This window comes from Natrix helvetica (assembly GCF_964273705.1).
Source record: "Natrix helvetica genome assembly, chromosome: Z".
Classification (NCBI taxonomy): Eukaryota; Metazoa; Chordata; class Lepidosauria; order Squamata; family Natricidae; genus Natrix; species Natrix helvetica.
This window is the reverse complement of record NC_138554.1, coordinates 51,492,757-51,508,679: the sequence shown is the minus strand read 5'-3', so window position 1 is coordinate 51,508,679 and position 15,923 is coordinate 51,492,757. Positions and strand designations below refer to the sequence as shown.

Genomic DNA, 15,923 nt, shown 5'->3' with positions numbered 1-15,923 from the left:
AGTTTAATTTAAATAACCTCTTTGTGTGTTTAGGCGCATATCGTGCTTATAATCATGCTTTAAATGTTGGGAAATGGAGTTTAACTGGTACATATTTATTTAGAGGTTCACATTTATGATGGGAAAATATTTATAAATCCGCAACCTGTGTTTTTATGTCTACATTTCAGTGTTACTTTAAACTGAGAGTGGTAGGCATGCGAGACTCCAACGTTGGTGAACGACAACTTCTAGCAACCCAAGGTGTGTGTGGGAGGTGTCCAGCAATAGGGGGCAGCTTCCTCCAACCTGTTTATCCCCGCACCCCTACACTTCATAGAGGCACCTCCTGGTCATCCGTTTGCTCTGGCAACGAGGGAATAACGAGCGAACAGCAGCAACCAACAGCCCCTTCACTAACTTTTCTGAAGGCAGACGAGGGGAGGCCGTTCTCGGCAAAGGAGCGTCTCCCTCGCCCTTCAACCAGGAAAAAGGTAACTGCCTCCATTCCCTAGTAGAAACCGACGCCCTGACAGTTGCTGCTAACGAGGAAGACAAGCCAGAAGCCCAAAGCGCTCCCCCCGCCCCTCCACTTCCTCCCCAAGGGAAGGTGGGGACAAGAGCACCTCTAACCATAGAGGTATCGACCTCCAGAGGGGCCTTGCAGGACTTCCTTTAAAAACAAATGCAGTCACTCGTTTTCACTTCCGGTGTGCGCGAGGAGGAGGACGCATTGCTCGGTAGTTTGCACCAAAGAGACTTGAGCGGTTGTTGTTTTTTAAAATACTTCTCTCCCCCTCCCCGGCTCCCGGGCTGGGCGAGCTTGTGCCGCTGCGCCTACTGCGTGGGTGGGGATCTCGCTGGAAGAGGTCCGAGCACCTTATTTGGGCAGTCTTCAGGCACTTTTAGATGACCTGGTAATCTTTTCGTTTCAGTAGGTATTGGCCGGCCCTCCGAATGGCCCTCAACAAATCTATGCACGAGAGGAATAGGTACAAGAACAAACCTCCCGACTTCGCTTTTCTGGCATCCAAGTATCCAGAATTTAAGCAGCACGTGCAAATTAACTTGTCCGGAAGAGTGAGGTAGGTCAGCATGTACATCCGCTTATCTTTCGTCTTTATATAATACCTGTCGCTGAAGACAGAGTTTCACCGAATGAGAAAAGGTTTTCCTCTTAAGAAAGGGGTGTCCAAGCTTGGGAACTTGAAGACTTGTGGACTTCAACTCCCAAAATTCCCCAGCCAGCCATGTTTGGACATCCCTGTCTTCAGAGGATTCACAGGACCAATATAAAGGAATATTTGTAGCACAGGGTTGAAATGAAATGCCCTTGGTGCTCTCTGAGCATGGCTGTTTTCTTGTAGATGTTTCATTATCCAAACTAGGTAACATATTTAGTGCTAGACTGATGGGGATAGAACTCATAATCTAAAATCTCACTCCTGAGAGGGGGAAGTAGAAAGAGAGAGAGAGAAATATATCTCCAGTTGTTCAGTTTAAAATATTGCATATATGTAGTTTTTAACTGATAATTACCCATAATAAAAACGAATCACAATCTTACTTTTGATAGTATTCACAGGCTGATAGAATGTATGTGGGACTTTACTACCACTTTTTTCACATAGTGTGCACGTATTTGTCTGTTAAATAGGAAATAGTAGCCAGATTTACATATTGAAATGGCTAATTAAAATGATTTGCCCTAAACATCTTATGAATCCAAATGGGGTCTGACAGGGGCTTGTTTTTTTTCCTTAGCTATCTTGTGGGCAGTTCAAATGAGTGCAGGGTTGAACACTTTTAAGTTCTACTTACGGGCTAGAACCTATACATGGCTTATTCAGGGAACAAAGAAAGCTACCAATGGTTTTAATCCCTCTCTTTGAGAAGTAATGATGCCAACAATTCTGAAACAGACCATGATCACCTCACCACCTAAGGGGTTCATCCTGGATCAATCTATATTTGACATCCTCCCTAGATTCATTTATACTAGATAAATACTGTTTTTATCTTTGATCTTTCATTTTGAAAATGTGATTGGAATACAACAGCAGATCTTTCGGGATATAGCAAATTATTTAAACCCCATTTTTGTCAGTTGTTTACTCATTCCACAGTTCTCTCTACCTGTTTCTTGTATCTTCTAGTGTAAATTTCAAGGATCCACAAGCAGTGAGAGCCTTGACGTGTACGTTGCTGAAAGAAGATTTTGGACTTCAGATTGATATACCATTAGAAAGGCTTATTCCAACTGTTCCCTTGAGACTTAACTATATCCACTGGGTTGAAGATCTGATTGCTCAGCAAGATACTGCTACTAAAGGTTCTATTACATGGGGAATAGACATAGGTATGTGGTAGACTACATTGATGTGATCATGCAGTCACCAGGAATTAGGTTAAACTCAAAGGAAGCTACTTTTTAAACTTGCTGTTTACGTTCTAAGGAGTAGCAAAAAAGATCCTCTTTGCCATGCAGAATTCATTTAGTAAAGGTTTACTTGATGCAATCGACTAATAGAGTGATTACCATGGAAAGACTTGAAAGTTAGTACGTTTTTCCTATTTATCACTTTTAATCAATCAAATTTCCCCTTCTTGAATGTGATACAGGTACTGGTGCATCCTGTATTTACCCATTACTGGGTGCAACTTTGAATGGATGGTATTTTATTGCAACAGAAGTGGATGATGTGTGTTTCAGCTATGCCAAGAAAAATGTAGAGCAAAATAACTTATCTGATCTTATAAAAGGTAACACTTTGTTTCTCTTTTATAATACCTAGGCAGAGTTCTTTATGTGCTGTTTAAAAAAAATCATATAAAGTACATTATTTAGAAGTTGTTTTGATTCACAGGGTTGTTTTGAAGCTACTTTGTTAAAGACTAGTGGCAATGAATAGGAAATCAATTAACAAAACATCTAGCTTTCCTTCCAGTTACTCCAGTCCATTAGGAATAGATAATGTCAAGAAGGTGTTAAAGGCTAATTATAATTTTAATTTATTTGACTATATGAGTTTCCAATGATCGCTTTTAATTGTTGTTCAGTTGTTGCACTGAAATACCACTAGGTTTAAAATAAAAATGTAGTTATTAAACTGAACATCTAAGATCTAGGGTGAGTTATATGCATCAATTTTTTTAATATAAACAACCTAGATACATATTTATTTTTCAGGATGTATTAAGAATGAGCTCTAATGTTTGAATGAAAGGCTGTCAACTAATTATTTTTCTTTATTTTTCTTCTAGTGGTTAAAGTACCACAAAAAACACTACTCCTGGATGCCTTAGAAGAAGAGTCTGAAGTTATTTATGACTTCTGTATGTGCAATCCTCCATTTTTTGCCAACCAACTAGAAGCAAAGGTTTGTTTATTATGAGCTTATCAATGGACCTTTCCTTCTTCATTTGATGAATACTTATTGTTGAGAGGATATTTCATATTTATAATGCTTGAAGCTGAATGGTGATATAACTGAAACTAGGCATGTAAAAATAGTTTTATCCCATTTGTTTATTTGTATAATAAGAAATAAATAAAAATTCCTCAAGTTCATAATGGTTCAGGTTAGGACACATTTTTGTGCAGCTTTTTGTTTCTCATTCTTGCCAAGCTGATGCCCTTGAGATGCTTACAAATAGAAGTTGTACACTTACCATTGTTTAATGGTTGAATAGATATATACATACATTTTATTTCTTTGATAACTATGAAAGCCTTTCACTTTTTGTCACTCTGCAACCTACATTGCTGCAGTTTCTTGGTGATTTCCTATCCTTGTTTATCTTCTTTGAAATCAAAGAAGGTCAGATAGCTGCTGCCACCTGCTGTGAAGCAAAATTAAACTCTTCTGTGAAATGTTTTTGGCTACAGGAAAAGATTATGAGATCCCAAACCAATTTATGTCATATATTTTATTCCGTTCACAATGGATCTAAGAGATTATAATTAAAATAATGTTTAAAGTTATGAACCTCATATATCATAACTAGGTACAGTTTTTATTGTTTTAATAACAATTGTTAATTGTAAGGTCCAATTCAGCTTGTTATAAGACAGCATGCATTGACCCCATCATTTCAAATCTAAGAAAATACTATTAATCAAAGTTGTTACCAACCATTTTTACTTTATTTTTTTAAAAAATCAAAATGTTGCATTTTTTCATTTTGCTTTTGTGAAATGTCTGTTTATTTATGCATGATTTTGTGGGTATATATTTCCAATAATTATGACTTCTTATTTTAGTAATAGCAAATATTGCTAAAATCCTATGACATTTGTTACCACAGTAATAATTTTAGATTTTTTATTATATAAAAACAGTGCAAAACATTCACTAATAAATTTATTCCACTAGATTTAATTGAAGAGGGGAGTGTTTATAAATTGATGTCAAAAGTATAAATGAAATGTTTCTAGCACATCTTATGAGAAAAATGCCTCTTTGTTCTAGCAAAAATCTTTCCATCATAAAAAAATAAAGAATTGTGGGACTAAAGCCATTATTAAACATAGCTATTATATCAGCTACTGAAAATTGTTCTTCGGTTGATTTTTTTCACTACTTTTTTTTAAAAAATTGAGATATTTTTTTTCATCTTTGTTATTTTACCTGTTGAGCATTAGAATTGCAAATAATAAATGATCCATTTTTAATTACGAAATAGAGAAGATTCTGATAAATTTTGATGCTCTTAATTTTTATTATTAAAGTAAAACAATGCAATTCCTTACATGTATTTTATGTTTTCTTATATATAGTAAATCTGCAAAAACATTCCATTAACTCTTTATTATATGCATTATAAAACTATGTTGCCTGCCTGAGCATGGAACTATTTATTTTAAATATGTTAATTCAAGTTATTATTTTCCTGCATGCTTATGCTATGTTATAGTCATGGAGAATACATGTAGTATAGGGCTGAGTGGTTAGGTTATTGATATCCTGGTTAGATATCAATTTAGATGGCACTAGAAAGATAACCGTCACTTCCGGTTTGCTCGGAGGGTCATTTTAAGTGCTCTGAAGGCTTCAGGGACCGTCCGGAGGCTTCCCTGACGCCTTCGGAGCGCTCAAAACGACCCTCCAAGCAAACAGGAAGTGACTTCCGGTTTGCTCGGAGGGTCGTTTTGAGCGCTCCGAAGGCGTCAGGAAGCTCATTAAGCCTCCGGAGGGCCTCGGGGGGGGGGGCAGGGGAGGCTCTTTTCGCCCTCCCCAGGCTCCTATAAAGCCTCTGGAGCCTGGGGAGGGCGAAAAATGGCTTTTAAAAAGGGTGAACTCAGCTGGCCAGCACACACATGCGCGCTGGCCAGCTGACGGCAGCGCCTCGCGTGCCCTGACAAATGGCTCCGCATGCCGCCTGTGGCACGCATGCCATAGGTTCGCCATCACTGGTTTAAGCTGTTCCCACTTTTTATTTACTAGTTCCCAAAATTACACTAGTTCTATTTTCTTTAACAGCTTTGTTTTGCTTTTTGTTTTTTGAAGTAATACAGCAATGTCAGGAAAAAAAATTGAATGTTAATCAAATGAAAATATGACATAATTAGCTCACAGGAAAAAAATCAATAATAGCTATTGGTTGTTTACATTTTAGCTGTAAAAGAAATTGTTTCTTTTTCAGGGAGTAAATTCTCGTAATCCTAGAAGGCCACCTCCTAGTTCAGTCAATACAGGAGGCATAACTGAGATTATGGCTGAAGGAGGAGAGCTAGAATTTGTCAAGAGAATCATTCATGATAGCTTGCAACTTAAAAAAAGATTACGGTAAGAAGTTACATTAAATTTAAAAGCACTGGCATTTAGTATAAATGGTATGTCTGTATTTAAAGAAAAGCAAAAAAGATGGAAATTTTACACACACACACACACACACACACACACACACACACACACACCCTACCTATGCCTATAAATCATAATTAGTTTCAGAATAACTTCAATACAGTGAGGAATTGTAGCCATACATTTATCGTTCCAATATTGAAGAATAAGTTTCTTAATAATAAGAAACAATATGAAAGATGAGAAGAATCCATTTCCATTATCCAGTCATCAGTTCCTATGTAGTATATAAGTAATTCAAAACTATATGGACATTCACAAATATTACAACTTGACTTAAAGTGTAATCAATATATGTAATTTTTTTCATGGCATATAATATATTTTGTATATCACAGTATATATTTTGTATCCAAAATAGCCTGCTTAATTCATGGTACCGTGTGTAAATATCTATGAAAGGAGAATTTGACCTTGGTTGTTTGCTTGCAAACATTTCATTACCCAACGAAGTAACCTCATTGCTGAGGATGTGAGATTTAGAGTGGAAGAAAACAACAACATACTACCCTTCTTCCTCATCAGAGGAAACAACAGCAAATTAGAAATGAAAGTCTTTTTTAAATCGGTCCACACTAACCAAATGCTCCATTATCAAAATAACAACCCAGCCTCCCACAAGGTGCCCAGAATCATGTAGATGCGGTGGTGTGTGTGTGTGTGCGTGCGCACACACGTGCTCTTTTATCTAATTTCCACATTTTGAAAAGACCAGAACACATTTTTTCCAACAGCCAACTTCCAGCTAAGCAAGGATTAATACCAAACAGTCAACAGAAATTAAAACTAATCAAAGAACTACCAAAAATATCAGAATATTAGTTTTAAATGAAGTAATAATAAATAATAATTTGTATCTTAATGTAAAATTATTTGCTATTTCAAAAAAGTCAAAGTGACAAGTCATCCATTTGAAAAAGGCTAGTTCCAAGAAAGAGAGTCACTCCAATATATCACAGTCTAGGATTTATTCTGATGATTTCGAAATATATTTCATTTACTTGAACTTTATTTCCCATTTCTGAAATGTTGTTTTCTTTATTAAAGGTGGTATAGTTGTATGTTGGGAAAGAAATGCAGTTTGGCACCTTTGAAAGAAGAACTGCGAATCCATGGAGTAAGTAGTTTTCTAAAGACACTAAAGTTATCTGTTATTTAAAAATTGTGACTAGATTGTGACTTACATAAAGTTACATCTTGAAAAAAGTAGTCTTTAAGTTTGTTTATTATGCTTAGTTAAAATAAAACTTCTAATAGGAAAAAGGTGTAGCCCTGATAATCTTATAAAAAAGCATTAAACCACTTTTTTCTTCAGTGTCGATCTATTAGAAACTAATGTTGGTATTATTTTGGGATGTGCATTGCAGGATTTGTTTTTGTAGCTTGCTTGTTTTCCATATGAACTGTACAAAGACATCTGGAGCAGAAACAATGCTTTTTCTTCTGTTTATGTGAAATTGCTGGTTCCTTCCTATCTGGCCAGTCACTCATCCTGTGCTCTTTCTCATTTGAAGAAATTTTAAAGCTGGTGCTAAGAATTAAGGTGAAATTATTCCTAATGTTTCGCTGTTTTATTATACAAAAAACCCACAACTATTTAAAGGGAATTATGTGGAAGAATATGTAAATTGATCTAAATTCTGCAGTGTAGGTTAATAAGCAGTATAGTTCACTTTTCTTAGTGAATTCAAAGAACATCATACCACTAGCATGCTATAAAAGTTCCATTCTAGTTCCTTTAACATTGATTCAACAAAGTGGCTGAAACACACGTAAAATGAAATTGTCAGTTCATATTTTACCTTCAGAACATAGTGCTCTTCAGACCAGCTGTATCTACATATTTAGATACATTCTTATTTGGCCCAGTGCAAATTAGGAAAAAATGTCCACTATAGAAACTTGTCTCTTATGTTTATATTTCACTTACTTGGATGTATATGCACACTATCTCATATATATATGTCGTGTATATGTCGTGTATATGTCTTGGTATATGTTTTGTTATATGTATGTCGATATATTTATTTCCTATGTTTTGTTGTACGCCGCCCCGAGTCCTTCGGGAGAGGGTGCGGCTAAGAAATAAATATTTATTATTATTATTATTATTATTATTATTATTATTATTATTATTATTATTATTATTATTATTATTATTATTATTATTATTATTATATATGCTCAACAATTTGTATCATATCAAATTCAGCCCCTTCCCATACAAATTCAGCAAAATGAGAAAACAGCATGCAGCAATTGAGAAAACAGTATGCAGTTAAAATTCCACATACAGTATACCATCACTCCTGCAAGACCTGCGCTTCCTCTTTAACCTGCCGAACTGTCAATCAGCAGGTTTGTGGAAGTGCATTTTGTGAGCTGGACACCATATATTTCAAGACTTGTGTGGGTTATAACTTATCCAGATGTGCTCTTCATACTATTCCTTATTTTTATTTTTTTTATTTTTTTAACAGGTTAATTGTAAAAAAGAATACTTTGTCGATAAAAATTATTGATGTTATGTCAGATATCTCTTAAATTGTCATTAAACAGCTGTAGAATATAGCTTTTGGAAACTGGAAAAGTTTAAGACTGGTTTTATTTTTCCATGTAGATTCCTAAAGTCACCCATACTGAATTCTGCCAAGGTCGTACTATGCGATGGGCCCTGGCTTGGAGCTTCTATGAAAATGTCAAAGTTCCAGTAAGTGGTTCTCTTGTCTCCTCTTTCAATATCGACTTTGAATCTTCATGGGGAATTATTTACAGGAAGTCCTCACAACTATTAATTTAGTGACAATTCAAAATTATGGCACTGAAAAAAGTGACTTATGATTGGTCACCAAGCTTATGACTATCACAGCATCCTCAGAATCATGTGATCAAAATTCTGGCACTTGGCAACAAACACATATATACAACAGTTATAGCATCCCAGGGATATGCGATCCTATTTGCTACCTTCCCAGCCAGCTTCCGACACGTACAGTAATGCGGGAGGCAGGATTCGCTTAACAATCAGATAAGTTACTTAACTGCAAAGATTCACTTATTATTTGTGGCAAAAAAGACCTTAAAATTGGAAGTGACCACCTTGCTTAGCAACAGAAATTCTGGTCCCAATTATGACCATAAGTCAAGAACTACCTATAGTCCTGGGACTAGTTGCACACACAGTTTTTCTAGAGCAAATAGAGAGAGGTAGAGTATCTGTTGATAAAACACATTCAGATCCCTTTTTATTTCTATGGCTTACTGGGGTGATTCTTTAGATCCCGGAGACGGGTTATTCTTTGTACAGGAGAGCCTTTCCTAATAAAGTGTACTTATGAGAAAGTTATCTATGCATGTCTTAAGACACCAAAGAGATGAATGTGGACAACACCACAAATGAAAAGAAAGAGTGCAGAGATTGGTTTTCTTCACTGCCTTTCTCTCATGCAAGTGGAAGCCATCAGCCATGTGTGATTGCAAATTATGCCATTTGTCTTACTTGTACAGTAAAATTCAAGAGGAAGGAATAGTAAGTGGCCCTCTGCTGGGTGATAGCCTTTGCCTTTGTGGGATCTGACTTCTCAGGCACTATCATTGTCAGTCAAAAAATATCTATTGTTTCAGCAAACAATGAAGATACTAAAAATAATTCAACTACTTATTATTAAATAATTGGAGGAGGTGATAATTTTTTGGTTGTTCCCTCAGATGTATTGTAACTATATTATTGCAGTTCCCAGAATACTTAGAATATGTACTTAGCTTTAGGCTGGCTCAAAAAATGTATGAGGTGCATTCTAACATGTGTAGGGAACATCAAATTGGAAAAATTCACAGAAGGAAACTACCTCATAGTGGCTTTCTTCTCTAACATCATCTACCTCCCCAGATATATATCTGAAAAATGACAAAAGCTTTCTAAAAAATGAGGTATCGAGTTTTGAAGGATTCTTTTTTATGAATTTCTTTAGTCCAAAACCAGGTTTCTACCTTTATGCATTCCATTTCTTTTCTAGTCCCCACTGATAATCCCTTCTGTTATGTTCACCATGTTCAGATGTGGCTTTCCACTGGCATTTTGTGGGGATGAGGATGGTGCATAGTGATGAATGGGGTAGCATATATTTTATGAATTCACTAACTATATGTACGCTAGGATATTTTATGAATTCACTAACTATATGTACGCTAGGATCAAAGTCTTTTCAATGTTCTCTTCATGTTCTTCAGGATATCATTTTGTTTTCTAATTATTTTGTTCAACTTGAATATTGTACTTTTCCTCTTAGTCACCTCCTTCCAAGAAAAGGAAACTAGAAAAACCTCGGAAACCAATCACATTTCTCGTGTTGGCATCTACAGCCAAAGAATTAGGTATTAAAGCTTCATCTGTAGGAATCAATGCTGTTGAAGGATTAGGAGTTGTTGCCGCATGGATTAGAAAACTACTCACTGACCTGAAGGTATGCTAATTTTTAAAAATTCTGCTTCAGGCAATTGCCAGTAGCCGAAAAAGAGCCACACTACAGTTTGATGTTATTCCCTTCAATAGGTTCAGCATAAAACACTTCCGTGTGGAAAAGATGAGGTCAGCTTGTTTCTAACAGCTGTGGAAAATTCCTGGATTCATTTAAGGAGAAAAAAGAGAGATAGAGTCAGGCAATTGCGTGAACTTCCTCGAGCATCTGAAGATTTCCTGCAATCAACAGAAGAAAAGAATCAGAAAACATCCTGTAACATTTCTGAGTGTGAAGGAAATGCAAATGGGTCTACTGAAAAATTCTCTGAGGTACTTTGTCTAGATGTTGAGTCCTCAGAGGGCAATGGACTCAATAATGTACCTGCAATTCAGGAGAAAAATGTGCAGGGATCCACTGAGGAAAGCAGCAGTGCAGAGGAACCATCCTTCATTTCAGAATCCAAAGATATTTCCAGTAATCAAAATGAAGGGACCAAGACCTTTGCTACTGAAATCCTGGCTCTTGAAACTGGACAGAATGATAACACTTCAGGGGAATGGTTCCTTTTCAAATGTGTGTTAATTGTGAAGAAAGAAGGTCCTGATATTTTAATAGAAATGCACTGGATTGATGGACAGAACAGAGACTTAATGAATCAACTGTGCACTTACCTAAAGAATCAGATATTTCGTTTGATCACAACTTAAAAACATGGATGTATGGAAGAATTATCCTTATTTTTGTAATCTTGCTTTCGTATTTAATACCCTGTTTCCCTGAAAATAAGTCCTAGCCTCAAAGTAAGTCCTAGCATGTTTTACACGTGTGCATAATATAATCTGCCTGCCCCCCAAATAAGCCCTATTTAAGACCCGTGCAGCCAGTTACCTGCCAATTCCATCTGATTCTCACAGTGCGGTGGCCACGAGGCAAGATGGGGTGGTGGAGCTGCCCCATGTGCCCCGCAGGCCCCGCAATCAGGCCATTCACACCCTGATGCCTCGCAGCAGCAGCAGCAACCATGTTGTTGTGGCCTGTTGTCCACCAGCCTCTCTAACAGCTGAGTCAGATGAGGAGAAAGTGTTAAGAGTGTCAAGGCAAGACAAGTGTCAGACATCTATTCATCTCCCTTGGTCAGCTACTGACTTCTGAATCCTCTCTGGGACTTATCAGACTCCTTCCTTTGAGTCGGCGGCACTGAGAGTCGGGTGTACCTTCTGGGTGGGAGTGTGGGGGTGTCTGCTTTTGGAAAAAAGCTAGTGTAACTTCCAGAACTTTTTGTGAGAGCATGGAGAGAGAGAGAGGGAAAGACTCCTGGTGTGTGGGGCCATTTCAGGGGGAAAGGGAGGGAGCTCAGCTTTCCACAGGCACTGAAAGACTTGTTAGCCTGCTATGAGAGAGAAAAAGACTTTTTGCTAGAGCTGATGATGCTCCTAATAAAGGGGATATTTAATTAAGTACAGAGGGTTTGTTCTGTTTGGATCAGAACACATGCAACAGGAGCCCAAGTGGCCGCTGGCCCATTTCTGCTTGCTCATTGCCACAATGAAGCAGGAGGCTGAGTGGTGTGATGCTACCATGGCCGGGAGGCAAGAAAGGTGATGGGGTGCATGGGCAGCTTCACTGCCTCACCTCGTGACTGTGGCAGCAGTGCATTATGGGATGTGGCTGCTGATGACGTGGCCGTAAGGCGAGGCAGGTGTCAGGGTGTGGATTGCCTAGCTGCAGGGGCCCTGAGGTAAACAGGGATGGAGACAGCTCCATTTCTCCTACTCACAGCAGCAGCACTTACAAACCACATGGTCTCCTATCCCACCGCAAGCAAGCAGAACTGGGCCTCCTGTACATGGTAAAAAATAAGACACCTCCTGAAAATAGGCCCTATTGCAGTGGTTCCCAAACTTTTTCAGTCTACCACCCCCTTGGTGCTACAAACTGATCCTCAGTGCCCCCCACCCAGTGGTGGAATTCAACTTTTTTTGCTACTGGTCCCATGGTCGGGACTTGGTGGGCGTGGCTGGAGGGTGTCATGTGATTGGGCGGTTTGCACGACGGAAGGAAGATAGTAACAGTAAAATTCAAAACTGTAACAATTAATTGCACATTTATTCAAAATCCAATTTAAAAACCTTTTTAGTTAATGTTAATTCAACAAAATTGTTGAACATGATCCAGTGATACCAGGTTTTCAAAGTCTGATAAGTCATTTATCAAGAACCTTAGTAACTTAGTAAACTCAGTAAAATTTAGTAACTACTTCACTGTTCAGTAAATTCTTAATGTAATGGATGGACTTGATGAAGTGATACCAGTTTCCCAATGTCTGGTTTTAAGTCACTTAGCAGGAGTCTTAAATCACCACGTTCAGTAATCTGGAGTCGATTTCTTTGCTTGGAGAGAAGTTGGATGACCACACTGAAGCCACATTCCACCAAATATGATGTTGGAAATGCAACAAGGAGCTTTTTAACCACTGCTATAGTGAAGGATAGCGATCAGAAATTTCTTTCTGTAACCAAAACTCTTGGTACAATTTCTTACACTTTGGCTTCAACTCAATGTCATTTTGAAGCTCTATGAGTTGTTCCTCCACTACCCCATCTTCCTCAGTATCTGAAAATTGATTTATCACCCAATCTGGAATTTCCATCAAAAGAAGATCCTGATATAGCTAGAATAGAAACAAAGGAAGACTCACCGGGCAGAGATCATCTGGGCTGTGTGGTTGAGATAAGCGAGGGAGCCAGGGAGCAGCTGCAGGCGAGGTACGAAAAAGAGTGAGTGGGAGGGGCGGGAAGTGAGGGTGGAGCCAGTCAGTGCATTTTACCGGTTCTCCGAACTGCCCATAATTTATCCTACCATTCAGGAGAACCGGTCAGAATCAGCTGAATTTCACCCCTGCTGGAAGTGCTCAGCTGACTGGCGGCCAACAGAGCCCCAGGCAGAATTGCACCCTGCGAGGGGGCCATCTCCAGCACTCCTGCCACTTGCCTCTGAGCACCCCCTGCCATCCCCCCATGCCTCTTAGCGCCCCTCTGCCACCTCCGTTGCCTCTTAGTGCTCCCCTAAGTCATCCCACCGCCCCCTTTGGAAACTACTGCCCTATTGCTTATTTTGGGACCCAAAAGGAAATAAGACCAGGTCTTATTTTTGGGGAAACAGGTAATATTCACAATGGCATATCTTAAAGGTAATAGGTTCTAAAAACTTGAAATTTGAGGTATTTATGATTAGTTAAAACAAAAAAATGAATTGTGCTTACTTTCTACTGGAATAATTAAGATTTATGTTATAACTATATTTCTTACTGATTTCAGTGAGTCATAAATGTAACTAGCTCAATCTGAATCATTTTCCCTGTAATCATCACCTTTGTGTAATTAGTATTTTTTGTTTCAGCTTATATATTGAAAGAGCAGCACTGTATAATAGCATTAAAAATGTTGTTTAAAATTGTCAGCTTTTCCAACTGCTCAGAAATTGTTTTATATCTATATCTGGACCTCCTTGTCAGAAGTGTTCCCACATGTTGGATTGCATTATAGCAATAATAGTCTTCTCAACTTTGAAAGAACAGAGGTAGGACAAAAATGCCACTTAGATTCTTTTTATATAAAATTGAGAAAACTAAATTTTGTTCTCTCGTGTATCTTGATAAGTTTTAAACAAAGTTGCAGTACTCAGTTACTAAAATCAGATCCAAGGTTTGGAGTGCCTCATTAACAATAAATTGTTTTTTTGCAAAGATGCAAAATCAGTAGTTAATGGATCAAATAGAGTTCATATCACTTCTGTAATACCATGAGTCTAGGCAAGATTAATAATTTATTCATTTTTTGGAATTTGAGCAAATTTAAAGAATAAAATTGGAGTTTTATAAAGTTTACAAACCGATTTCACCCTTCCCACAATCAGGCCCATTTTAGATTCTGTCGTTTATTTTGGAATGAAATCCTCAACTCACAGCACAAAGTCTGATAATTCTCAGTCTGAACAAAATTGTCCACTAGGTTTTAGTTACCCATTTGTATGCTATAAAGCAAATCAGTTATAAGATTAGGAGTAAAGTCTAATAAGCTTATTGTCCTTATTGAGGGATCATGCTTCACTTAATATGTTAAAACATGAAAGAACATTTTACAAGCAAAGCTACATATAAGTGATATATAACATTCACAATCACCCCTCTTATTTGTATATGTTTTTAAAGTTCAAATGTTATATTCGCCTAGTAGGTGGAGACTTCATCCAGACATGGGTATGACTCCGTCAGGATCCAATCCGACTGGGTCTACAAGCATTAAAGACATGCCCACAAGGCTCCTGCTACCCAGCTTAGACTCAGTCGATCCTTTGATTAGCTGTGTCTGTGTATCTCTCCTTGCTAATTCGATTTTAAACTAAATTCTAGGTAAAACTTTCAAAATTTCTTCTAATTAGCTCTCTTTTAAATTTAATTCAATTGGCTCTGGTTTCTTTCGCTTTGGACGCTTCGTAGCCTCCAAGGGGCTTTTGCCTCGTTCTCGCTTGGCTCTAATCTCGGAGAACACTAGCGTCTAGCCTACAAGGTTTTTACCTCAGGCGCTGCTAATTCGCTGATTGCTGCTGCCACGCCACCCAAAAAGCTGATCGCTGCAGCTGCGCCGCCAGAAGAACTTGCGATCATCTCGATCTCGCCGGTTGAAGATTCTTCAAAACGCGGCAGCCGCCCCAAAGCCGCTTGAGTGCAGGGCATTTTGCATGCCACCGCTCTTCATTGCCACCACAACAGTGTTCCTTCTTTCGACAAATGGCTCTTTCGGGCTTGGGCATTCATCCTCTTGCACCGAGGCATTTGTTGGGTGGCAAATTCTGTTCAGTGTTTAGCCGCCTTGTCAGTTTGCTCCCTCAGCCCTTCCTCAGGGCCCTATCTACTTGGGCGGCCATTTTGTTTGGTGGGATGCCTGCGGTGACCATTTTAGATGCTCTCCTCAACCATGAGTAATGCAACCAATGAGACCACTATTACACAGGGGGATGATCCACCTTCCCCAGCCATTATTTATCCTCCAGTCCCCTCTGAGCCTAGGAGCAAAAAGAGAACCACTGCTTCTCAGCCACCTACAGCCAAGCCTGCTAAGGCCCCTAAGACTGTTCCACCTCAGGAGGCCCCAAGCCTAGCTACCCCTGGTTCCGACCAGGACAAGGCTTCAGATTCTGCTCCATGAAAGGCCACTTCTAAGGACAAGCATTGCACTGCTCCCATCTCTGCCCCACTGATTTTTTCTGAAATAATGATCAATCCTACTCTCTACTGATACTGATGAGGATATCTCCACTCCTGCTTCTCCCTTAAACCCTGAGGGTAGGATTGGGTTTCAAGCGGAGTATGATTCCGAAGGCGATGGTAGTGTCACCCCGGACATAGATGTGGGTTCTCCTTCCCCCAGAACTATTACTGTCAATCCTAATGATATGGCTGACATCATAGCAGCAGCTATTGAATGAGGCATTGCTGCAGGCCTTCAACATCGGGGTCCTGCTACTGCCACCCCTCAGTGTTCTACTTCTAATAAATCAAACAAGGGCCACTCTTCCCGTTCTCAAGGGGCGGCTTCTGGAAGTACTTCTCAGCCTT

At 38.6% G+C, this 15,923-nt stretch overlaps 1 protein-coding gene across 3 annotated transcripts; it reads left to right on the top strand.

Moving 5' to 3' along the window:
* The first annotated feature begins 621 nt into the window (after window positions 1–621).
* METTL16 (methyltransferase 16, RNA N6-adenosine) lies at window positions 622–13,765 on the top strand. 3 transcript variants are annotated; one of them, XM_081933285.1, is made up of 10 exons: window positions 622–746; window positions 918–1,064; window positions 2,136–2,338; window positions 2,602–2,742; window positions 3,244–3,359; window positions 5,626–5,768; window positions 6,894–6,963; window positions 8,467–8,556; window positions 10,136–10,309; window positions 10,399–13,765. In XM_081933285.1, exons 2-10 carry the CDS (start codon window positions 937–939, stop codon window positions 11,011–11,013), a joined length of 1,680 nt encoding a protein of 559 aa, XP_081789411.1. In that variant the 5' UTR covers window positions 622–746; window positions 918–936; the 3' UTR covers window positions 11,014–13,765. The 3 variants fall into 3 exon arrangements, with proteins under 3 accessions (XP_081789411.1, XP_081789410.1, XP_081789412.1); XM_081933284.1 differs by having other exon boundaries at window positions 696–746; window positions 915–1,064; XM_081933286.1 differs by lacking the exon at window positions 622–746 and having other exon boundaries at window positions 830–1,064.
* The last annotated feature ends 2,158 nt before the right edge of the window (window positions 13,766–15,923 follow it).